Raw genomic sequence first — 26,171 nt, 5'->3', positions numbered from 1 at the left:
TGTTGGATACATGTAAACAGGTTATTGTGGTTGGCTGAGCCTGGCTGCCTGACAGAAGCTACAAAGACCAAGGGAATATCAATTGATACATTTCATATTCCTCGTCAACTCGCCCGAGATGACAGCGTGAAAGCTGCTGCCAGCGAGAGTGATCCCCCTCTGCCTTTTTCTGACACCGCCGTTTGATGGAGATCTGAACTGTCCCGACTGATGGGCTCTCACTGATATGCGGAGCAACGCACGCCTGCAAGCTCACAGACCGCGTCCCATAACGATCTATGACAGACTTTCTAAAACAAAAGTGCAACTGTGAAAGAAAAAAAAAAAAGTTTCCTGTGTCGTGGTGCAAAAAGAAAAGGCGGCTTTGAGAGGACGTAAAGATACATTTCAAAAAACTAACTTTTATTAAACCAAAAAAAAAAAAAAAAAACCAAAACAAAATAAAAACAAACAGAAAAAAACAAACAAAAATCAATTATTGACTCATTAACAAGATTATAAAACAGTGATTTAGTTACATAAATAAATTGATATCGGTGTATCAAATCTTAATTTCATAAGCATGTATACATGGGTCATCGTAATAAATAAAATGGTAGAGCAGAAGATTCCTACACAAACCAAAAAAGAAATAAAACAGCTAGAAAGACTTAGAGGAAATTGTTTCTGAAGAGAACAAGAGACACTGGACAACATTTTTTTTTTTTCACCAAACACACGTGAGGAATTGCTTTGTTAAAGCATGAGTTACACAGCCATTCACTTACTAATTAAGGACACTAAAGCTGGGACCAAGGTGGGTTGTCTCTCACCTCTTAGAACGCGTTTGGTTGTTAGATAGATCTCCTGTTTGGTTACTTTAAAGCGTTAAGACAAGGCAAGAGAAAAGGCTGCTTTTATCTTTAATCAACACACACAAAAAAAAATGCACAGAAAAAGAAGATCTGATATAAAGAAAAAGGTAAAAAAAAAAAAAGGCAAGTGATGACAGGACATCTGAAAACTGCGAGTGTTCGGTGACACTGGAAATTCTGTTGTGAATGGAAGGGAGAACTGAGGAGACTCGTTTCTTTTTTTTTTATTTCCCTTTTTAATTTTTGATAGATTGAATCTGTGCATAATTATCTCTGTGCCTTATTGGGTTGCAAGACTATTAAGTTGCTCTGACAAGGGTTATATTACTGCAAAATGAAGCAGACTTCAGCCAGGAGATGTCCTTAAATGCATGTAAGGCTGGACATATTATACGTGATTTTTTTTTTAGACCAGATCTCCAATCAGCTTCTGTATAATGCACATTATAGTTTTATCCCTTTGGAATCCCATGGAGTACTCAGCTAGTACAACAGCTTACACGCATAACTAAGTACTTCAAGAAATCCTGTATTGTGTTTTCAAACATTTATCGACCGATGGCCTGAAGTAGTCTACCTCCCTCCACCTTCTATGCTTTAGTCAGCAGGAATGAACAACAATGTTTTTTCTCCGCCATCATCAATTTGACTCAATCTGCATTTCTGACGGGATCCAGCGTCTCAAGTATGAACACGTGTGGCCTTGTGAGCCGGAATAAAAAATAAAAAATAAAATAAAAGAAAGTCTTCAACAAGGTCAGTCTAGTCCTTCTGATATGTTCTGTTTTCAACAAAAGAGAAAAAAGGAGAAGACAAAAGAGAGAAAGAGAAGGAGAGCGAGAGAGAGAGCAAACTACAGCGGCTTCAAGTATTTCACATTACATAGAATACTCTGTATAAATTAGTTAACATATACTTTCAGATCCTCCATATTCAGACATATACTATGGCATATATATACAGAGTAGAATAAATGCTCGCTCATGTGTCATGTTTTTGTCTTTTTCCTGTAGTCAGTCGTTCATTTGTTCCGCCTTTTTTTTTTTCCTGTGTAGAGAAATCCCTGAGAACGTTCTGGTTGACAATTACTGAAGGTTCCACACAATGAACTATAACAGTAGAAAGTCTAATTTCTATGATTCACATGCACAGAGGGAAATGACACTGGCCTAGTCTGAAAAATACCATACAACTGGTGGCTGTGGAGATGAGAGGGGGGCTGACATGTCATCTGAGTGTGTTAGAGCCAATTTTTTGGGTTGGGGGGGTGTAAGTACCGATGCCAGGGATGTGACGTACAGCAGAGCAGGAATCTGACTCTAAATCTCCTCATAACCTTGGTCTCACTGGTGAAACTCCTGTTTAATTAACACTGTCAGCTATCAGAAATGATACATGTCATGATAGCTAAAAAAAAAAAAACAAAATAAAAAAAACACTCGGAGCAGGTTCAATACCATATGATGAGGTAGTCGCCTCCCTCTGGGTATCTGCTTCAACAAGAACTCAACAGTTATTTAGCTGAATTTGAATTGTTCAACTCACAGCTGTACTACATTACATTAATGTAACAATAATACTCATTATCTTTGTCTAATGTGCCATCCCTGTAGCGCCTGCATACTGTCCTCCGTCTAAAACAGGTACTCATTATGGAGGTGGGTGAGATTACAACGATAACAACAACAACACGAGTTAGCTAAGAGCATTGTTGTGTGTAATGAAGCTAATGCCTGGGACCCAGAGAAAACTAATGGCTGCTCAAGTGCTGCTGCTGCTGCTGCTACTGCTGAGTCGGAGGAAAATGCTGATGGCGGCTTTCTGTCAGTGCTAACCCAAGCTGTGCCGAGCTGAGCCAAGCTGTGCAGTGCTGCCCGGCGCCCACCGGTGAGGGCCTGGACAAAAGGGAGGTGCTCTGTGTGGTTTAAAGCCTTAGTTTCTCTTTGAGGATGCCGAGACGTTTTAGTTTTTTTTTTTGTTTTTTTTTTTCCTTTTCTTGTTCTTTTTGTCCGTTTTTACATGAGCGCTATTGTAGAAGGGCTTCAGCCACTTAACAACGTATAATTCAGTATACACTGAAAAAGGGAAAAAAAAAAGATGTTTTAAAACCTAAAAATAAAAGAACAAAGAATTTAAAAAAAAAAAAAAGCCATTTCACTTTTCATTTTCCTCTCATACACATGTAGAGAAATACACACAAACATTCACAACGTGACAAATTTCCTCTCTTCTGAAAAATAAAAACACTTCTGTACACATAGTAGTAATAATATTATTAATAATAATAATAATAGTAATGTTTATAACAATAACAACAGCAAGAACAATAATACCGCGTGTGGCTCTGTTGATTTTTTTGTCTTCTTTTCCTTTCTCTTTTTGCTTCATTCTACAAGTCACATCCCTCTTTTAACTTATCTATTTTGTAAGTCCAAAAGAAGTTCAAAAGGCAGACTCAAGTTAATAGAAAAGTACTAGAGTGGGAAGGGGGAGGTTTTGGAGACCCCGCGCCTCAACCCTCAGCCGAACCTCTCCCTCACCAGCATCATTAGTTTCTTTTTGCCCTTGTAGATCTGTTTCAGGTTGTCTATGAACTGGGTGAACTGAATGTGTCCGTCGTGAGCCATCATAAAAGTCTCCCGGGCTTTCCCCAGGAACTCTATAAACTCGCTGTAGTGGCGCGGGCTGATGTGTGTGAGCCGCGAATGTGTGGTGTTGATGTAGGCCCCAATGGTTGCGTCCAGCAGCTGCCTGAGCGGCGCCTTGTCCAGGGACATCAGCTTCCCCGAGTTCCTGCGGCTGTGCAGCGCCGACACCATACCCGGTGTGGTCAATGTGCACCTCCGCAAAATGTCCGAGAGCACAGTGGCACACTTCACGCTCTTCACCACCAGTGGGATAACAGCAGCTAGCTCGTTCTTTCCCAGCGAGTGGCTGAGGGCGCAGGCCCACAGCACATCATTGATGGCTGGGTGCGTGTCCTGGTTGTAACTGAGGTTCAGATGAGCCATCGCTAATGTTGCCAGCTTATACGCCCTCATCGGGTAACCACGGTGTTCCATGTAGCGTGCTATAGTAAACAGCTGTGTGTAGCTCATCCCTGTCGCCGCTGCGTCTAATACAATCTGGTAGGCTGTCTCGAAGGCAATGTGGTCCTTTTCACAGAGTGTAAGAGCAGAGAGGGCGCAGTTCTGGGGGTCCTTCATGGCACACTGCAGGGCGAGGGTGCGGGCAGATGACGCCAGGTTCTCCTGCTGATGGCAGTCCAGGTGGAGGCGGACAATAGTGCTGTTGGACATAACAGTGGTGGCCACGATACTGGTGGCTTCCGTGGGGGTGAAGAGGGTGAACCAGCTCTGCATGATGCTGTCCAGTGCGTACACACCTTAAAGACACAAACGGGACACACAGAACAGAAATTTGCTTAATAAAATTTGCACTGATAGTACACCTGAAGACAACAAAACAAAACCTATTAAGTAGTCAGGGTACTTACCCACTTCAGTGGCACATGTGACTAACCAGCGCACCATCTCTCTCCTCCTCCAGTTTAATGTGGACAGAGTTATTCTCATCACCTGAGGAAAGTGGATAAGGGAGAACAATAAGTTGTACACATGAAACCATCTCAACATTAAACTAACTTCACAGGAAAACTGAACTCACTGTGGCATTCCCATTGAAGACTACTTTAAATATTATAGTATTGTAGACACACTATACCATGGGGGTCATGAGGTCTGATCATTACTCGACATGGTCGTATAATGGCTAAGGATTATGGAGACATTTCACTGGAACAACTGCACCCTATAGTGCAAATACTGTTCCCTCATGATGTTCTCATACTCCAAGACATTAATTCCACCTTAACTTAAAAGAAAGTTTAAAAAAAACACACACAATAAAGTGTTGGACTAAATTGACTTCAAAAATTACATTTCCTCCTCAAAGGCTGTGAGCTTTAAAAGAAAATCGTACATATCTCACTAAATATAGATAAGAATCAAAAAGTTTTATAATGGTTTCAATCCGAAATATAACACCATACATTTATAACTTGGGGTGATGTGTGAATTTATGTGTTTTTTGTTTTTTCAGTCCGTGATTGTGATTCTACTTTTGAAGTAGTCTAGTTTCAAACTGCCAAGGCCTCGTGTGCATATAAATGTGCAACGTGACCAGACAGCCTTCTAAAAATGTACCAATAAATATACAGTGGGTCTCATCTGGCAAACAATGAGGGCGTGTTTGTGTACCTGCAGTCCCAGCTCCAGAGACACTTTGAGAAGTGTGATGTCAGGCAGACTGTCCATCAGAGTTGCAATCTTGAACGCATCCTGTGCCAGTTTGAAGATGTGAGACGAGGAGTGGATGTTTTTCTGTATGGACTCCAGGACTGTCTCCAGCCTGCGACTGTCACCTAGAGGGGATACAAACACAGGAATACTTTAGAATAGGACAGATTCTACTGAGATTGCAGCTGCAGTTAGTTATTAGTATATATGTGTGTTTTATTATCTGGGCATCTCACTTACAACTAGTAAGTCAGCATCCTGCAGCTTTTTCTGTGTACAATACGTGTTTATTCCCATTCCTGTGTGTAATTGTGATTATATGTGTACCTTTGGCAGCTGTGAGCATGGTGGAGGCCAGCTCACACTGCTGAGACTCTATGTGGCTCAGGGTGAACCAGCGTGGGTAACGGTTGGGCACCACGGACACGATGTGGTGGGGTCGCGTCAGGTCACCAGATGAGGCCGTCGACTCCAATACCGGCAACCTGATGAATAAGCACATGTGGAAAATTAGATCCAAATGATGCTAGTCTGCAAAAACACAACAAAAAACTTTCCTTCATTACTCCATTATATAGTTTTCAGAAAACTTCTAATAGTTGTCAATTTTAAAAGAACATTACCAGAGCATGAACAGGAATAATGTTGAAATAAGAAAGAAAAATGGAGAGAATTATAATCAGAGAGACACCAAATGTTCATGGATCATCAACATCACAGGGAACCCACGTCTTTCTTCATACAGTAATGAGACAGACAGCAATACTGTACAGACAGAAAAACTCTTCATTATGATGGTCTGAAAGTGACTTTAAAATGAAAATGACTTCAGTGATCACAGGGGGATTACAGTTAGCCTATCCCTGCAATTTACTTCCAACCTAGTATTTAATCACCTAGAAACCAAGGTATAATTAGTATTTTCTTCACTCTAATTGGTCATAATGAAGTCAGAGCCACGCAACACCTGCTAGTGGATGAAGGGGCTTCACTAGTTTCTCTCATTCTCTCATCTCATTATAATACTGACAGGGCCAAGCCTTCGCCAAGCACCACAAGCACCACTGCCATTACTACTGTGGCCGGCTCATCTCCTATTCTGCTTTACTTCTTTTCCCTCTGCTCCCACCTCAGTTTCAAAGGTCTTCTTTCCTTCAGAAGACAGCACAACCTGGCCTTCTCTCAGCCAATCACAAAGCTAATTGAGTCCAGGGGGAAATTAAGGAATTCACCTTCCAGCCCCGTAAGGCTGGACACACATCAAACAAATACCGACACACATGAATGAAAAGAGTCAGAACACACACACACACACACACACACACACACACACACACACACACACACACACACACACAGACATGCGCGGACACAAACACACACACACACCTGCCCTTTTGAAAACACATCAAAGCAGCCTGGTAAAAGCAATGTGATGCTAAATGCCAGTTTCAATTTCAGAGCAAAGTGCATGTGATACTGCTGCCACCTGAGTGAAGGCATGTACAAAAACGGCTTCTTCTTCACTCGGGTTTGCCCAAGAGGGCACAAACGGGCCTTGTTTCACAGAGAGGGAAGGTGACAAAAACCCAGTCGAGATGCGTGCGAGTGTGAACACCGACACTTGGTGTAAAATGGAGATGCTTGGAAGCCCTAGCAACAGCCGGGGTTCATTCCACTCACACACACACACACACACACACACACACACACACACACACACACACACATCTAAAGAGCTGCTAAAAGCTTCAACCACACTGGGGCCTTCTGGAAGATTCCTGGGGTGTAGCAAAGCAAAAAAGAAGGGCCCTGGGTAAAGATGGAGGCCTCATCAACATTCCTGTCTTTGTTTGCTTTTCACCAGAGAGCCAGAGGCCTCCATTGGATGGGGGCTTGAGAGGCCTGGCCTGCCGAAAAATAACCTCCTCAAAACGTTGGGAGGAAAATCCATACTGGGCTATTGTTCAACGAGAAGCAAAAAAGAAATGCTCTGAAGCATTCAATCTGAGCACAAGTACAGTATATTGCCTGCCACTGGTGCATTCTCACCGAGCACCTTGTAAACTACTGCAAAATGGTGTTCTCCGGTCATAAACAAGATCATCTTCTCTCAGCGATAGCACTATACAAACCCTCAACTCAATGTCTACTGTGCTTAAAACATCCAATGAAAGTCATATTTCTTTACAGCACCGCCATGGATGGATATGAATGTGCATTATCAATGATATATAAAACACCAACGGAGAGCTGGAAGAGGCAATCAATCCCAGTGTGAGGCAGGGAGGATGGAGGAGCAGCTTAGGTGTCAAACAGGTCCTGTGGCGCTGTAGCACCCTGTCATATGTGAAAGGGACACAGCGATACTGCTGTTTATGAAAGGGACCATGAAAGTTGTATAATCAGATATTTAAATTAGATGGGTTGTAGTTTTTGTAGATTGAGAGAATCATCAAAGAATAGTAAACTGGATAATAACAGAACTTTATTACATTTAGGAACGACAAATTCACAAGTGAACAGAAGAAGAAAAAGTAAGACGTTGATAAAAAGCAGCCCAGCAAGCTTTTACCTAAATCCTGAGGCCCTTCAGGTTTCTGGTCAGCATCACCATGACTACTGACCTCTCTACCCCATGCTCCGTTCCCTCTCTGTCTGTAAACACCTTTCACTTTTGTAATATATTAAGCACACACCTATCAGCTAAGTGACATATCCGCTGGAAGACCTCCACTCCATACACAAACTCAAACTTCGGAAACCTCTAAGATGCCCTGACAGGAGGATCAAGCCATACGTGAATCTAAACATGTTAGTTTGCAGCTCTGAAGTGCCCAGGATGCCTAAAATGACGTGTTTTGGGGTGATGCATTACTCACTGCACAGTTTGTAACTTATCAAAAATATTGTCACAGTAAAGCCAAGTTCTCTACATGCAAAATACACTATATTATCAAAAATAACCTTTTTAATTTCTAGAGCACCAATTCCTCCAACATTTTTGGACATTATTTGTCCTAACTGAAAGAAAAAAAAGGATCCCAGCTACCTGTGAGTGTCACTGGGACATCATTGTTGTAAAATATGATCAGGCTGCAGTTATGATACACAACACTATATATTCAGAGGTGATGGATTATACAGTGGGTCAAAGCCTGTTGACTACAACTGGCATCTATATTCATTAGCATTGCAGGACTCATATGGAAATCTCATATGATAACAGGTGGCTGGGATTTGTCTCTTTGGCTTCCAAAGAGTTTCGATAAGGACATTCTCTGGCAAGGCAACAAGCTTCTTCTTCTGTAGCTGTAGTCAAATTCTGGGCAGCCCGTGAACCAGAAGGCAGCTCCTCTGTTTTTGTTTTGGCCGCTCACACCAAGCCATCGCACGGCATATGCTGCTTTCACAGACTTTAATTAACCTCATCCAAGGGACATAAACACACACATACACACACACACTTGAAAATACTCAATACTGGATATGCATTTGTGTAGGGGAGGCAGTCGGACTTCCTCTCATTAAAAAAATGCTGGTTTGAATGCAACTGTGAAGGAGTAGAAAAATAGAGAAAGCAAGGGGAAAGTGAAAAAGTGTGTGTGTGTGTGTGTATAAATGAAAGCTAGACTTTCTCTCCCTCCTTGTATCAATGATAGTGTTATAATGGGTCCATTAAAATAGCCCTGGTTCCTTTACCTCCTCCTCTATATTTAACTGTCCGCCATCCCGTGGGAGCGGGGAGGTATATGCTATCATATTACACTACGCTACATTACACACATTCATTATGTGCTGAGTAGACACCCCTGGCTCCCAGGAGCACCCATAAGTGGCCATATTATTCTAAATCACAGGTTTCACGCCACAGGAGTGAGGATGGAGGAGGTGAAGGAAGTAGCAGGAGGAAGTGGGGATTGGCTGACTCAGGAAAAACAGGTTTGAGTCGTGGGTGTAGAGGCAAGGAGGGGACACGCAGCGGCTGGACGCGCAACCTTGAAACCACACGGCTGGACGAGAAAGCCAGCCATGTTGTTTTGGTTTTGTATGCACGTTATTTCAGTTCCTGACACCTCCTAACTGGTTAGGAAAAGTGTGAATGATGTGTTTATTCCCCGTTTGTTTGACCGTGACACGTGATGGTACAATAATAAAAAAAAAAAGCCCACTTCTCATTCATACACTAATCATTTGCCAGTTCTACAGCAATGGAATCCGAGCGTCCGGGCTTTGTAGAGACACAACAAACATCTTTCCCACACTGCCCTCTCCCTGATGGCCTTGCATGTGTACATCTGTGTGTTTGTGTGTGTATACGTGCGTGCTTCCTCCTCATTACAGCCACACTAATTACACTCTCATTAATGTAATTAATATTCACTGATCCAGCTCCCACTAGTCACAACATCAAAACACAGCAGCGCAGACTGATTAACACACATACACATGTACACAATGTCCACAGATGAATACACACAGGAGCTTAATATAAAGAGATCAGACAATTACTGATGTTAGGGCTTGAGAGAGATCACTACTTGTTATGTTGTAATGTTAAGATTAGCTACTTTAGCTGAAGGAGTTACAGAGTTAGAATCTGGACTAATCAGTTTGTGATTGAGTTTTTTTTGTTTAATGTTCCATTAGGCCAAACTTGGGAGGATTTTCCATATCCAAAGACCAGCATTTATTTCAATCAAATCCGATCGACACCGTTTTGACATGCTCGCAGCAACACACAGACTTAAGAAACCTACCGCATGGCTCTCAGTGCAATTTTGTACGCCAGTTCAGCGTCGTGAGGTAGGAGAGAGGTGAAGAGATAGCGGGCAAAGGTGTGCATGGGAACACTCTCTCTGTGGACGATCTCCCCAAGGCCAGAGTACGGGCCAGCTGTACAACAAACACAAAAAGGGGGATTGTTGTTACTCACAGAACAAAGAACTGGAAGAAATTCACTAATAAAACAATAATCTGTCTCATCACATCAATTTCATAGCACATATAGCATGGATGAACACTAAACAACAACTACATTCATACTGTTGTGTCCCAAGTTGCGGTTTTTCTATTGTATACTGTATACCGTATACTTGTCTGGTCTCCCCCTTCCAGCCAGGAAGACGCAAAGCCACGCGGCATTCAAACAAACTGTGACGTCAAAAACCATATGGTCGTGTGTGCAGACTTGGCCTCATGTTCTCTCCCTTCTTTCCCCCTCTTTCTGCACTTCCCCTCATCTCTGGTGGGTTATTTTAAACCCCAACAGGCTCCTAAGCCACAGACCACATCACACAGCGGCGTGGCTGCAACCTCCGGGGGCTTTCAGAGGCCTCGGAGCCTGGTGCTCCATTAGTAATAAAGCCATAGGTGGGTGGTCGCACCAGAGCCGAAGAAAACTGGGGTTTGGGTGGGAAATAGAGTGGGTTGGGCCCTACAGGATGTGCCAGTCCCCCCCCCCACCCTCTCTTCCTCCTTCTCCCTTTCCCATAACCAAACCTCATTCTGCTCCAGCTCCACTCCTGTAAATGTACACACTGTTGTGTGTGCATGTGTGTGCTGACACAATACCCCTGGTGTTACTGTGTAAAGAGCTCATTTTGGTCTGGCCCAGAGCAGCTCAGTCTCTATTTGTACCACAAAAAGATAGGATAATAAATAGTGAGACAGAGACCAATGTGGTCTCTTTTTTCTGCTTTAGCAAGTGGTGAGTGGGCAGGACAGGGAGGAGGTGTGTCTGTGTAAAGGGTAAGAGTTTATTTGTGGAAACTGGGAGATGTAGTGAATTAAACGCGCAGTATAGGTGAAATATAATTCGTCAGCTGACTCACCCTCTAGCAGAAAGACGGCCTGTTTACGGAAGATTTTGACCAAGGAGTCTTCCAGTTCCACTTCCTGCAGCTTGGCCAACAGCTGCTCTTCATTTCGACACACCTTTTCTTGAGCATACAGCCCGTCAGGCATCACCCGCTGCTGGCCTAAGCCAATCAGAGCCGTCTCCACTGCTAGCGCCATGTACGACTCACCGTCTCCCAGCAATCGCTGCACAGGCATTCGCTGGAGGTCTGCTCTGGTCACAACACTGGAGCAGTCTGGGATAAAGAAACAGAAGCGAAAACAGGAAGATGAAACAAAGAAAGTGAGTCACAGTCAGTGTTTGTGTTTTTCCCTGACGTTATGGACACTAGGTGATGAATCTGTCTCCTATGGAAAACCACTGTGTCAGTCACGTAGTAGAGGTTTGAAAGCAACCAAAATAAAGATCAGCGCCTCAGGAGCATTCCTCCGTTCACTTCTCTACCTCAGAGGAGAGGACTATTTCTGTAGCGCAGAGGAGGCGATGAGGGACAGAGCGATCACGGAGCGTAGGAGAGGAGAATTTAAAAAAGACAAGAGGAGGCATGATGAGATAATAAAAAAAAGGAAACAGAATTTGAATTTGCACTTAAACTATGGTTTCTAACCATCTAATGCAATTCTAATGATGAGTGAGTCAAGAAATACGAGGACACTTGAAAAATACGATACAGCTACTCCGATAAAGTTGACTCTATTGTATTCGTGTTCTTCATCTCATACTAAAACTCTATCAGTGTTAATAATATACAGTATGCTGAACAGCATGTTAATTTAATAGACATCTGTTTATAAATCTTTCAAAAGTATAGCTAGGTTTTGTATGGTGCTATACACTGAGATAGTTATTTTATCCATGTACATATTATGCTATTATATCCCAAATGTCACATACAGTCCAAATCAATTATGTGGAATCAAAAAAGAATACACAAATTATATAGTTTAATATATTTGCTGCAATAGATGCAGAACTATATTTAAATATACGTATGAATGTTTTGTATTCAAGATGCCAGATACTGTAAATCAGGAAATACCTGAGAGGTCTAAGCAGGTGTTGGAGCCCTCCTCTCCCACTCGTCCTGACTCTGTCAGGGTGCTGAACAGGGTACCAATGGGATCCAGGGGGTGCCCCACCCAGCCCTCCATGTTGGTTATGGAGGTATGGCCTTTACTGAGCAACTCTGGGACAAGAGATACAGCAGATAAAGACATAATTTAGCAAAGAAGGCTGGCAATATGCATGTTTTTCAAACTTATTCAGTGGCCTTCACAAAGCAGGACAACTGGAATACCAATAAATTACAGAAGACCTCAAAAAGTGAGGTAATGTTCACCTTTCTTATGCCGGCGGAAGTGCTCCAGTTGCCGCTGCTGTTGTCGTCGCAGTGTGTTTACCACAGCGATGGCCAGTCGAAGTGCTTCTCTCGGGTAACCATGTGAACGCAGAGCATCCACCCTGGCACAGGCAGTCGGGACATGTTCTGAGGAAGACAAATATCTCACTCTCACTGCGTCCTGTACAGTCTTAACACAACCTTGTAGACGCAATCACTCTCATTCACTAACATACACAAACACTTTTATACACACAGACTCACCGTGCCACAAGGGCCAGCCACGTGAGTCAAACAGGGAGCCCTCCTGGTTGTCATGGTAACAGTAGTTGGCATAGAGGTCACTGGCGATAATGTGCTGAAGGTGTCTGTCCTGCCAGTGCAGGTCACAGGCCTCAATGGCCCGTGTAAACACAGTCCTGTGGGGGCGCATCTCTGCAGAAGGAGGAGGAGTGAGTAGGAGTGAGGAGAGGAGAAAAAGTCAGGTAGGACTCACCTGCATGGTCATTTGGTAGCTTTTTTACTTTAAAAAAAACCTAGCATTTTAATATTTATCAACATCATCTTAACTTTTGGGAATTAGCATTAGAATTAGCAATTACTGTAAATAAACATAACCATCACCTCGAAGACTGAACTGGCTCCTACACACAGAAACTCTGTCTGGGTGTTTTGGGGGAAGAGGAAAAATTGACTTGCATTTACTTACTTTAAAGAAAAGCATGCTAAATAAGTAAGAAGAAGTACTAAGGTGACGGACGCTTCACTTCTGGTGCTTACAAACACTATGGGTAACACCTCTCATATTATATATATATATATACACACACACACACACACACACACACACACACACACACACATATGTACATGTTATTGACAGACATGCAAGATGTGTCAATGTCTGACCTTGGTTACCATGGGCACCCTGAGGCAGTGAGTGGGTGAGGTTGGGCAGCTCGTTGCCATGGTTACCATCCTCCCAGGGGCAGACATCCACGCTGTTCCATCTGCGCAGCTGGCGCAACCATGATGACTTCTGCTCCGGTTTACAGTGAGGGTTCAGTACAATGCACATCCACAGGGCACCTGGACGTACACAAACATCAGCACACGCACTTCAGTTACCTGTCCTAATTCCCGGGGTGTAGCAGTGATATAGGCAATATGTCGTACAACACAGGATGGTGTGCCTCTTGAGATTCAGACAATCCTAAATACAGTTATCATACATGATCGAAAGCTCGAAGTGGTTTTCAAAGATATGCCCCATCATCACATTGTTTCTACAATTGTTATATTTTGTATGTTGCTGCCGTCTTGCACAGGAATACAAAACTCTGAAACATAGAACTTAACTAGTCCCAAGGCAATGCTGACTGCACACACATCATTTTGGAGTAAATTGGAACAAACAGAATATGAAAAGTGGCTACGTCTCTGGGGATGCAAGCACATTCAGGGATTTTACTCTCAAGAATCCTAGAGATATGTACACTCTACTGCCTGTGTGTGTGTGCGTGTGTGTGTGTGCATGAATTTTTAACCATTGGCCTGGAACGTTTTTACAAAGTGAGGACATTTTAGCCGGTCCTCACAATGAGAAGGGTGTTTAAAGAGCACTTCTGGGGTTAAGGTTAGGTTTAGGGGTTAGAATTAGGTTTTGTTGGGGTTAGGGTAAAGTTTAGGGGTGAGGCAGTTAGTTGTGATGGTTAGGGTTAGGGTAAGGCAGTATACGTGATCAATAAAGATTTTAACTGAGTAGATTAGCATGGCCTCTGCAGACGTAGGGGGCTAGGAAATGCATTATGTCAATGAGTGTCCTCACACTGACTGCCATAAAAAAATGTGTGTGTGTGTGTGTGTGTGTACATTTGCATGTGTAAAAAGCTGAGAGAGTTTTGGAGGAAGGACGAAGACAAGGACGGAGACAGAACACGAAGAGAGAAAAAAGAATACAAAGGTACAGAACAGAGGGAGAGCAGAAAAAAGGGAAATGGAAAATGAAATGAGAGCAGAGATGTTTTGGACAAGGAGACATGGGTGAGGACAAGTGAATGAGGCATGGCTTTGTGTCTGGAGGAGAGGAGAAGCTGCAGCTCAAAGAGGAGAAAGACAAAAGAGGAGGGGAGGGAGAGAGAAAGAGAGAGAGAGAGAGAGAGAGCGGCGCCGAAAGGCAGCATTCACCACACATCAGGGGGAGTGATAAGGACTTGGGAAGAAGGGTTTGAAGTGTGGACTTCAAAGAGACCATGCACACACACACTTCCCAAAATACGTGGGATTGAAACAGATGAGATCCCTCCACTGTCCTCACAAAGTGCAGAACAAGACCAAAGGGAGAAACATCATCATCAACAACAGCAGCAGCAGCAGCAGCATCAACCAAGACATTAGAGGAAAACAACAAAGACAAGAGACAAACATGACTACTGTCCTGGTGACGGGCTTGTTGGTTTTATGGTTTCTGAGGAAGTGTTTTGCTGTAGGTACAGTACGTCTGTCAAAAGAACTACACACTACATCAAACCAAGTAACAGCGTAGTGAGCAGCACCCTGTCACATCTGCTAAATATATAATGCAAAGTGTTTGAACACATTACAGAAGTCATAATATTTTGGGTTTTGATGAAGCATGATGTGCTGCATTAAACGGCTTGTAATTCACAAAGACACTCTTGCTGAGCTGCCAAACCTACCGTCACAGCGAGAGGGAGAGACTGGGCTGTCAGTGACAAGTGTGTGCCTATGTGGGCTGTCTTGGAAACAAAGAAAACAAACAAACAAGGAACAAAAAGTGTGTGTGCCTTTGTGTCAGTGTCTGGGTTCGATCACCCACCTTGCTAAATCTCAGAAGGACGTGTGTGCCTGTGTATGTGTGAAGATTTTAAGAACAGTCTATATGTGTGTGTGTGTGTGTGTGTGTGTGTGTGTGTTTTCCCCCCTTACCCAGCTCGTCCCAGAGCTGTCTGTACTTGTCGGTCATGGTGGTGCCCTGCTGTCTCCACAGCGCCAGCCGAGGGTCGGCCATGAACTGTTCTGTGATCAGTGTTAACATCCTCGCTCCGTTGGAGTCACGCATCTTCAGCATCTCCCTCACCTACAGGAGGAGAGAGAGGAGGAGACAGGGAGGGCGGTTACGTACAGGCCTGCACACATGTGCTTTATACAACGAGACGCACTGGATGAGGGACACGCCAAGCAGCTTTGGAAACCTACAGGCAAAACGCATTCAAAAGCATTTACACTGAAAAGACTCTGTGAGTTAATCAACCGACTGCCAAATAAACTCAAGCTGCTTTTTTAATGACTCTCCACTTTTCGTATCTATTGTGTGTGAGCTAATGATGTGGGTGATCTGCTGCATACAACATGGTAATATTCCAAATAGTATCTTTATTGATGTTGATGGCATAAACACCTAGGTGTTATACTTTGTTTGAAATCTTGGTGATTTCATCTCAGCTGTTTCAGTCAATTCACAGTAGGATGCATGACAGAGAAGAGGTGGAGGATTGTTTTAAGGCAGGACACAGACAGCAGTGAGAGCAGTTTACCTGTTGCTGCTATTTACAGCAGAGTAAAGTAAAGAAAAAAAAATTACTACTACTATTAATCATACTATTTTTTCAGAGTTCTTTTCCAATTAATCTGTTTTAGATCCAAAAGTAAATCAAACTATTTTTGGAATTATCAGCAATTAATGAGGAAAATCTGAAAGTTATTATACAGAGAGGGGCTAAAAAGAACAGGCCTATTGTCACTAACTGTGGTCACCTCTATTGCACATTTATTGGATGTCTGTAGTGGTCCGTGATTAGTTAAGGGGGGTTGTTTCATATTTTTTATTACATCCACGGTCAAACCAGGTTTGCCTTCAACATTTTAAAATGGAACGCATGCAAGTAAAACTACTAAGCTTCACTCAAATCACAAAATTCCTCTCGTCTTGTCCTTGCTTTCTGTCAAATGATGTTCTATTCCTTACAACACTCATCCTTGTTTTTTTTTGTTTTTTTTCCTCCAAATTTCAGCTCAGGTGATCGAATCCCATTCAAACCAGTTTCAAACTGCCTGAATAGTTTTGTAGTCTCACTTAAGAAATCGAGAGTCACAAAGAAAATCTATTTGATTACACGCAACATAAACAAAGCTACAAGGCTAAATATTTACAATATTTTCTTTCTCTTTTTCAAATTAAAATACTGAAGCTTCTCACTGGTTATTGTAGCTATTAAACAACAAAAAAAAAAACAAAAAAAAAAACAAGACTACAGAAATCTGTGTGAAAAGCCGACCTCTATAAGATTTCTCCTTTTTTCTGAGCTGTGCTAATCATCATTTCTGATCAGGAGCATTTCTTCCTTTCCTCTTGCAGTGGGAATAATATAGAATCCAGGTTAATAATGGTTATATTGGAGGATTTGTCTTTCACAGTGTAAATAAAAAAAAACTGTGTCACATACGTGTGGACACGTGCACACCAAAAGCACACAAATGTGTATTTTCTGTCTCTCTGGCAAGAGGAGTGACAACATTTATTCACAAATGCACACCACAAAAAAAGCCACAGACACAGGAGCTAACACGAATGCATATACAGTATGTGTGTTCTTGTAATTTGAGCGCAGCTCTGTGTATGTGACTCCCGGTGTGGGTGTATAAGTGTATATGTGGCTGTCAGTGGGTGTGTGTGCTGAAAAGGATATAAAAGGCATCAAAGAGCATGAAGCCGAGAGACATTCTAAAAGCTGGGCAGGGTGGATGATAATGGCCTTGACTTGCAGTCTTTACATAGCACACAACACATTAATGCTGGCCTAGCACTGTCACTGTAATACCAACCACCACAGAGAACATGACATACATCTCTTATAATGTTTTAATTGTAGGTATAACTTAAGTTCTCATTCTTTCTATACATCTCTCTCTCTCTCTCTTTCTTAGGAAGGAAAGGAGAGAACACAGTTTATAAGGTAAGACAATGCAAGTGGACTAGAGACGTGGATTTGAGTGCTCCTGTAGAGAAGCACGAAAACCAAAACAGTGAGAGGTAAACCTACACGGGTGGAGTGTGCTCGGGGACATGGCAGTCGGGGCTGGTATGCGTTGTATGTGTATTGTTATGTTCTGTATGTGCATGAATGAATGTTGCTGGCTGCTGACCTTGCTGAAGAGCAGGTTGAGCTGCTTGCCCGAGCCGTGGTATCCTCCCTGGGAGAGGAAGAGCTTGACTTGCTCCTGAACCTGCTCCTCATCCAGGTGCCAGCAGTTCTCATCGTCCACGCTGGCTCCTGCCGTGGGGTCCGGGGCCCCTGCATATATGCATGTGTTAGATGTGCATTTTTCTGTGTTACCTTTTAAAAGGCACATCAATGATGACTTGTCAAATATAATTCAGGTGAGTGCAGCATGTACCCTCATGACTGCATTAATTATTCTCAACAAAACGACCATTACCTTTTAAATAACCTTTCCACATTTGTGAGGACCTTTATTTGCATCCATCAGTGCTATGTACACACAACATGACCCAGTAACACCGCCCCTATGGTTTAGTTTGATAGCATGTTAAAAAATTCCATCTTTATCACAGGACACTCTGCAGACCTTGCAGATCTCTTCCTCCTCTTTCAAACTCAACACTATTTCCTTTTTGTCATGTCTCACGTCTCAGGTTCACCATAGCTTTATTTGTGAAACGCAAACACACACGACAAACACGGGTATTTGCTACTTCATGCTACTTCTTCTGTCCCATGCTCCCGTGACTTTTCTCTGCTGTGATGTTTACCGTTCAGTGTCTCGCCTTTTACAGGAAAGTAAGCAGTAAGTACAGTATTAATAATGAGACATGCGCCTGTCTTTATCCTTCTGCTAACCTCTTCATCCCTGTCTCAGTATTGTTCTCTTCTCTCAGAGGTAAATAACGGGTCTATATTGTTGATTGGAGGCACACAGTTTCTCCTTTACTGTCTGAATTGCACTAATGAGTTACATTGATCCCGCCACACTTTACCTCCATCACACAGTCAATACACATGCATGTTAAGTCAGGAAGATGCACACAGTCCCACGTGGTCTCAAACATGCCCACGACCTCCCACACACACACACACACACACACACACACACACACACACACACACACACACACACACACACACACACACACACACACACACACACACACACTTTTCCTCACCGTGGACCTGGTTGATCTCTGAGTTCTGTGACAGAATCTCGTCGGCCAGTTTCTGTGCGGTAGGCAGCACCTCTGTGTGGTGCACTGATATCAAATACTGGACGAACTTCTGCAGCTGGTCTCTGCTCATCTGGAACAGAGTTTCTGAGATAGGAAGGTGCAGTTTGACCTGCTCAGGCTTCCGTACTCTGTAAAGTGACAGCGCTACTACGTGGGCACAGTAGAAGATGTCTTTGTTGCCACAGGTGCACGTTACCGCCGTGATCTTGCATCGGTCAAAACTGACGCTGACACTGCACACGAGCTCCGGGGATGACGGCGTAGCGGGGTCCGTCACTGTGCCACTCAGATGGAAACCTGGAGAAAGAAAAGAGAGAGAGTTGTTTTATATGTGTGTACATACATGTCTTTATCTTTATCTTATCCAGTCAACAGAAAAAATGCTTCTTTTCCTTGTCTTCTATGTTAGTCAGCAGTTCATTTAGCAGAATAGGATATTTACAATATATGACACCGGAGTCTTGAACTTGCAATTGGCTTATATCTTTTGACACTTTAGAGAACAGGCAAGTAACTGATAATTAAATAAAAAACGTTTGTTATTGGGTGCAGACCTACTTTACTTCTTTGTTCTACTGATTTAGAAATTCACTAATTAAGACGTTTTAATTATTAAGTTTTAATTTGAAGAATCACTGCTTGCAGAGAAGGGAACTATTGTCTCCAGACACAGCTGGAGGTTTTGCCTAAATATCTAATAAATGAGAATTGGGTGACTTGATCAACTCATTGAATGTGCCCTTGACTAAATTATGTTGCTGAGTAAATCTCTTTGGATGGAGCAATTATGTGAAACAGACTCCATTGGTCACAGTCACCTGCCAAAGGCCTCATGTTCTTTTATCATGATCAAGACCAGCTGCAGCCTACCGACTGAGTGAGCGTAAATAAGCCTCACAGAAATCTGGATGCAGAAACTCAGATGAGCAATCCACTGCAAGAGGAATCGAGAACGAGATGAGGAAGTGAGCAATGAGCATGGCCGTTTCAGTATGAATAATACAGGCTCTTATTTGAACATAATGTTTGATCTTATCCTCACTGTGCTGTCTGGAGGCGCGGCTGGCCATTATGCAAGGATGAATATGAATGAGCAGGGCGGAGTCCCCGGCAGTGGCCTAAAACACACACTGATGAGAATATGAAAGAGAGCCACATGTATGCTCACACTGAGCCACAGCATGAGATCATGCAATTATTAATAATGGGAGTGGTTAGGAGAGACGGAGAGTACCTTATGAATGCATTTATGTTCTCAGGAGAGATATCAGAAATGCATGTAGACCAGGCAAAGTCATACATCTCTCAAATATGTTTATCAAAGGACTGTGCACGCTTATTGCTGTGATATCAAACATGTATTAATAAAGATATCAAAGCATTTTTTGGGGTCTCTACATTAGGTAAAAAGGGAGGAGCGAGAGTTGAATATTTCATTGGATACAGATGAAAATGGACTGAGAGTTACACAGGCAATCTGAGCAGAGATCTGGTCAAAGTAGCTTTCCTTCCTCGTTGATGGGTAGGGTATGGAGTAAGAATGCAGGTGAACAGGAAAGAGAAAGAGAGACAGACATAAACAGGATCACAACTCCTGGCTAGAGCGTTGGATATGCCCTCTAGATACATATAAAAATAAAAGAAGCTGGTTGTAGGGGCTATAAATCCCTCTTGCACAGTCGCCGCAGAAGTTTGAAGGAACACACAGTCAGGATGGCACTTTAAAGTCAACTTCGCCAATTCCAAATTCAAATAGCATTCATTAGCATGGATGTTGGAAACCTGCAGCACTGCAAAGGCATCAAAACAGGAACAGGAATGTTTTGTTATATGTGCCCTTTTGCTCAGCATTATCTGCACAAGTATGAAGTGTTGGCTGCAAATATCTAACAGTGCAGAACTGCAGAACATTGCCATGGAGATATGCTTTTCCATTCTGAAAGCCAGCTGGCAAAAGAAGTACATGTTTAACAATATCCACAGAAGAGGGGTGTGGATCGAATATGGCAGCCACTTGCATCTGCAGTGATCAAAGCCTATACATCTACAGCTGTGTGTGTGTGTGTGTGTGTGTGTGTGTGTGTGTGTGTGTGTATGAGAGAGAGAGCCATACAAAACCACTCTTAAATGAGACAAAAAGATTTACATGGTGCAGCTGGTTGAAGAATGGAGAGCTAACTTCTTTAGCTGTGTAACAACATACAAATGAGCAATGGCTTTTAACACGTTTAGTTTGTGTGTGTGTGTGTGTGTGTGTGTGTGTGTGTGTGTGTGTAGGTGCATGTGTGACATGAGTTTGTGTTTCAAGAGTGGCCTCTGGTCCAGTGAGGGGAGAGAAAAAAGAGAACATCAAAAACATGTGGGGCTGAGAGAGCTCAAAGAAAAATCGACCTCTACACTGTACAAGCACACAGTCTTACACACACTTAGACGCACACATTTATCAGCCTGTTGTAAAAGCAGCTGCACGTTCTTTTGCAAATGTTTTCATTTTTTTCCCCATAGGGAAAATTAGCAGGGATACTTTTTTTTTTTTTTAAACAAATTCAACACACGTAGTATGAAAAACTAAACAGTGATAAAAAGACTTATTCCTCTTCGAAATCTGTTGTGTTTCCCTTCACTTTAATGGACACTCTCACTCTCTCGCCTTCCAAGCCCTTTTGATCCGTCCCTCCCTCCATCCGCATTCCCACAGCTCTCTCTGTCTCACTCTCTGACAGATGGGTAGGTAATGAGTTTCTCCTTTCCCCGTCCAATCGTCTGGGCACCAAAAAGTGCCCCCCACGCCAAAAATGCCCTTTTAATTTAGCCAAGCGCTGAGTACAGGGATATTACTGTTTAGGTACACACACACACACACACACACACACACTCCTCTCATGACTCCTGGTTGGGTGGGTACGAAACCTTCAATGTCTCATGTGCTAGCTATTAAAAAGCCTGGTTTCCCCCTCACCCAGTCCACCCAGCTCCCCTCCCTGAGTGGTGCTCGGGGCTCTTTTCTGTTCATGTTCAAGAGGCCAGGGTTGGCTTTCAAAGTAACCATGGCGGCCATTTTTAGAACAAGGCCTCTGTGAGGTTGCCCTAGAAACCCCTTCTGACCGCCCTGGTGAAATCACACTTGGCCCAAAGCGCTGTGTAAGGCAGCAAGAGCAGTGTGTGAAAGAGAGAGAGAGAGAGAGAGAGAGAGAATGAGAGTATGTATATATACGTTCAAATCCCACAAAGGCCTGTGGACCACCCACACTCTTTGGGGAACTCACATCAAAGCATTCAAATAGCTCTATCATTCTGTCTTGTTTTGAAATTGTATAAGTGCCGATAAGCCAGCATATCCTCTCTTGACCAGCTAGAACCACTTCTGTCTATTCAACATGGGGCCCCAGAAATACCGGACTCCTGCTCTGGTTTCAGGCAGGAAAGGCCTTGACTAAGACCTGCAACTCCTTCAATCTGCTGTGATGGAAGACTGCTACCTTTATCCACTCCATGTTAAACAGGATTTAGCTTCCAACATGAAGACCGTCAGCGGGGATCGGGGCCGAACCTGAAAGGTTTGCCTGCCTAAGCACAAAAATGCTCAGTGTGCTAAATTAGATTGAGCAACATACATGTATTTCCGCAATCAAATTAACATTCTAAGTCAATTGAAAAAATTCAGGCCCAGCAGTGGGAAGGTCATGGAGCTTATTGGCTGAATTGGTCAATGAGTGACTGTCACCTAAATCTAATATGGCACCATGCAGTATGAGCAGCTCCCATTCACTGCATTTGTGTGTGAGCGTGTGCGATAGATTCAGAATACATGATTGATTTCAATGCAAGAAATAAGATGAAACAGATACGCTGGTGTGAAAGCGAGTCGACGAAAGCAAAGGAGGGGAAACAAAGGGAGCAAATAGATATTTAAGGCCCCTTTGCCCGTGCCGATTCACTTTAGCCTTGCACATTAATCAAATTACTTCACGAGCTGCAGACAGACAGAGAGCAACACCTAAATCCTGCTTTGCACTGCTAGAGCTGATCCAGAAAGGACCACCTGCACTAGTTGAAGCTTTAACATGGGATCCTACTCTATGTTCACTAAAGATACCCTGCTAAAACCTTGTGGAGAAAAGGCTATTGGACTGGAATCCAATCTGTTTGGTTAGATTGAACTGAGAGGCCCTACTGAAAGAAGATCTGAACCACAACTGAAGAAAAGCAAGGCACTGCAGCAGGTCGAGGAAGGGTCGAGAATTGTGTCCACGTCCAACACTGCCTTCATCCCACCCACAGCTCGGAGCATTTTCTTCGCTGTAACTCCGTGAACTGGGCCAATTAATAAGGCTACAAAGACAAATGCAAGGCCTTTTAGCATCTGAGAGAGCAGGTCTGCATGAGTAACAATGAGAACATGCGTGTGTGGTCCTATAAGGAAGGACCCATACAGAGACTATAAACAAAGATCAATGCTATTTTGCAGGAGACCTTGCTCCAGGCGTGTGTGTGAATGTGTGTGTGTCCTAGGTGTGGGAAGAGCTGGAATAACACAGCTGAGCTCCAGGGGCGGCCATATTTATGCCTTAAACACTCTAGTAGACCAAAAAGCCTTTTTCTCCCCGGGTGTCTTTTCATCACCCACACATCCACACACATGCAGGTGTGCACCAGCATGCACAGACTCCCTCACAGCCTGAATGTGTATCCAGACAGACACAAATGAGCATAAATTAATGTTTTGATATATTCTATGAATTTCAATGCTTTTACTTCCGCTTGAGATCCTGACAGTAAAATCTACATGCTAATCATAGGGATGGGAGGGAAACAATATCTGTGTGTGCATGTGTGTGTGTGTGTGTGTGTGTGCATTGATGGCTGTGTGGGTGATTGGAGTTGTCATCAGCTGGCGGGTGAAATGACAGTCAACTACTGGGCTGCTGCCACTTACTTTCCATGCGGTACATCAGGAATGACTTGCAATTTTCTAACTATCACTTTCAAAATGGATTCTAATTTTGCCGGATCGGGCCTGTCAGGCAGAGCGGGCGTTTCTGTGCTGCCGACTGATCCCAAAGGTTGGCGCTCAGAAGGCTGACCAGCCCTGAAAGACAGTGAAACCTCTGTTGAGAGATGTGATCACGTCAACACAAAAAGGATAAAGGGGCGAGAAAATGAGTTCTGCTGGTGACGGATGGAGGGCCTGGTCGCAAGAAACCGAAAATCTAAACCATTCACATGAGGCAAGACTCAAAGAAATAGTTAAAGAAATCGTCTGGAGGTTCTTTTATGACCGGCAGCTGGTTGAATTTGCACAAAGACTGGAAACAGTGGAAAACACCAAGCCCTACTAAATCTGCATACCAGCACCACTAACACTTCATATGTTGTTTGTTTAAAAAGCTAAGTATAGAAGCAACAATCTGTGGTTCCCCTAAGACCAGCAACATCATGGTCTTCCTGCTGGTAGGTGGACTTTATTACCTTTGGACAGAGTCAGACTAGATGTTTCCAGTATTCATTCTTAGCTATGCTAACAGAGGGCTGGCAGTGGCGTCATATTTACTGTACAAATAAAAGTGGTATCAATCTTCTGATCCAACTCTCAGCATATTTAGAGAATGTCAACCTATACTTCTAAATGCAGATAACACAGATTGTAGCATAGCTGCACACTATACCCCATAATCTCACACTGATAACTTATTTGAATTGAAAAGAGAAAAACATTGTCAAGCACACCTACTGCACTGATCGAGAGAAAACAAACAAGGTTTTTTTTTGGATATCGTTTGGTTGTATATCTTTCAGTTTCAAACAAAGCAGCCTATGTTTGTTGCAGATAACTATTAAACACTTCAGTTTAAAATTATTATTAAGTGTAATTTCAGATGGGCACCTGTATTAGATGAACTGCCACATTAGCAGCTATTCATGAAATCTGTCACTGGTGAAGCCAGCAGCCTGCTAATTCTGTCTCCTGGCTGTACATTAACTATACATTATGCCAATCCATGTGCAAGGTTCATTAGTGTGAATGAAATTACAGCTGGCTGGAAATGAATGTGGGTAATTAGCAGAGGTCTGTCCCAGTAGAGCCACGTCAACTATAGACGGAGGTAATGGGATCCATTGAAAAGCCATTGTCTGCTACTTCAGGGCTTGAGTATCTTTCTAAAACCTATACAGGTCAGACGCTATAGTACAGCTTCCTATGAAGGAGTCAAGTCTGGGTTGAGATGAGCTGATGGTCAAGATGATGGCACGGAGCACATAGTGAAAAAGTAAATATACGGTATATGATTCTTAATCTGTGTTTGATAGACCATGAGCATAATTCAAAACAGAAAGTGTGTCAAGATCACTTTTGCTGTGGCTGTTAGAACAGAGTGCAGATTTGTTTCTATTGCTTAATTTGACCTATAAATTCCTTTGTGAAGAATCGTTTTCAAAAAATTTGTCTCAACTGCAAAACAGCCCAAAAAAAAAAAAAAAAAAAAAACACTCCTGTGGCAGCTAACGTGGGTGAAAGGGAACAGAATACATTTGCATATGAAAATAGCAGGAGTGTATGACAGCAGTGAAGTGAGAGCTACAGCATGACTTTGTGCACACATGTGCAAGTTTTGAGTGTTTTTGGGTTCACTTGTCCACGCCAGGAAATAACCTTACACTCTTTACCCTTTCCATTTCGTTTGGAAAGTCAACCAACACAGTCCACCACACACACACACAAACACACACTCACACACACGCTCACACAAACACAAAACCCCACCCTTTGACACACACTCCTGATGCCTTCATGCATGCAAGCATACTGGCTTCAGTGACTCCCTGCAGTCAACCTCCTTCTGCTCACAAACAGCCCCTCCTCTTTCCTTTTTCTCTCTCTAATAGCTGACTCCTCCCCTGTTCCCCCCTCCCATGACACACACACACACGCGCGCACACACACACACACACACACAAACGCACACACAGAATGTTGCCTAGCCCTAAGCTGACCCGTTGTGTGTACTGACGTCACACACTAGACAAGGGGAGGCATCATTCCAGACAGACAGACACACACACACACGTGCACACACACACACACACACACACACAGGCCCCAGCCGAGGGGGAAGCTGCATTCCAGCACAGGCACACAGACACACAAACACACATCACCACGCCTGGCGGTGGGAAGCATGGGGAGCGCTCAGCTGTAGCGCGATGGAGGGGAGGAGGGCTGGGGAGGCAAAGGGGGGAGTTTCGGAGGAGGGAAGAGGGAGGAGGGAGCGATGGCTCTGAGCCAGTGTTCCTCTGAGCTCAGCACTTCCCCTTTCAGCTCCAGCCAGCCGCCAGTTTGCGTAACGCAGCCCATGCAGCCCTGCCGGCCCGTGCTTAACCCTTTCCTTCCTGGAGTCACTGAGGTCACAGTCGCAGTTCTCTGTTCAGCAGCACATGCCACATTCTGGTGTAAACCCACCCCCGACCTAATTCCCCCAGCATCCTCTGACTCAGGCTGTGCCACTATAGCACTGAACACACTGGCCCACAACTCATACTTCCACATTATTACCCA

At 43.4% G+C, this 26,171-nt stretch overlaps 1 protein-coding gene across 1 annotated transcript in view; it reads right to left on the bottom strand.

Annotated features, from left to right (window-relative positions):
• Positions 1–3,001: 3,001 nt before the first annotated feature.
• The window catches only part of LOC113151313 (zinc finger SWIM domain-containing protein 6), a 39,080-nt gene continuing 15,910 nt past the window's right edge, over positions 3,002–26,171 (bottom strand). The window contains exons 2-14 of the mRNA XM_026344243.2: positions 18,557–18,913; positions 17,518–17,666; positions 15,301–15,451; positions 13,261–13,440; positions 12,616–12,786; positions 12,352–12,498; positions 12,052–12,198; positions 10,987–11,247; positions 9,913–10,048; positions 5,480–5,637; positions 5,114–5,277; positions 4,351–4,432; positions 3,002–4,239 (exon numbers count right to left, since the gene is read on the bottom strand). Coding sequence (XP_026200028.1) covers positions 3,374–4,239; positions 4,351–4,432; positions 5,114–5,277; positions 5,480–5,637; positions 9,913–10,048; positions 10,987–11,247; positions 12,052–12,198; positions 12,352–12,498; positions 12,616–12,786; positions 13,261–13,440; positions 15,301–15,451; positions 17,518–17,666; positions 18,557–18,913 — 2,969 coding nt within the window. The 3' untranslated portion in view covers positions 3,002–3,373. The remainder of the gene's footprint in view (positions 4,240–4,350; positions 4,433–5,113; positions 5,278–5,479; positions 5,638–9,912; positions 10,049–10,986; positions 11,248–12,051; positions 12,199–12,351; positions 12,499–12,615; positions 12,787–13,260; positions 13,441–15,300; positions 15,452–17,517; positions 17,667–18,556; positions 18,914–26,171) is intronic.

Source organism: Anabas testudineus, chromosome 9 (assembly GCF_900324465.2).
Source record: "Anabas testudineus chromosome 9, fAnaTes1.2, whole genome shotgun sequence".
NCBI classification, from domain to species: Eukaryota; Metazoa; Chordata; class Actinopteri; order Anabantiformes; family Anabantidae; genus Anabas; species Anabas testudineus.
This window is presented reverse-complemented; position numbering and strand designations above follow the sequence as displayed.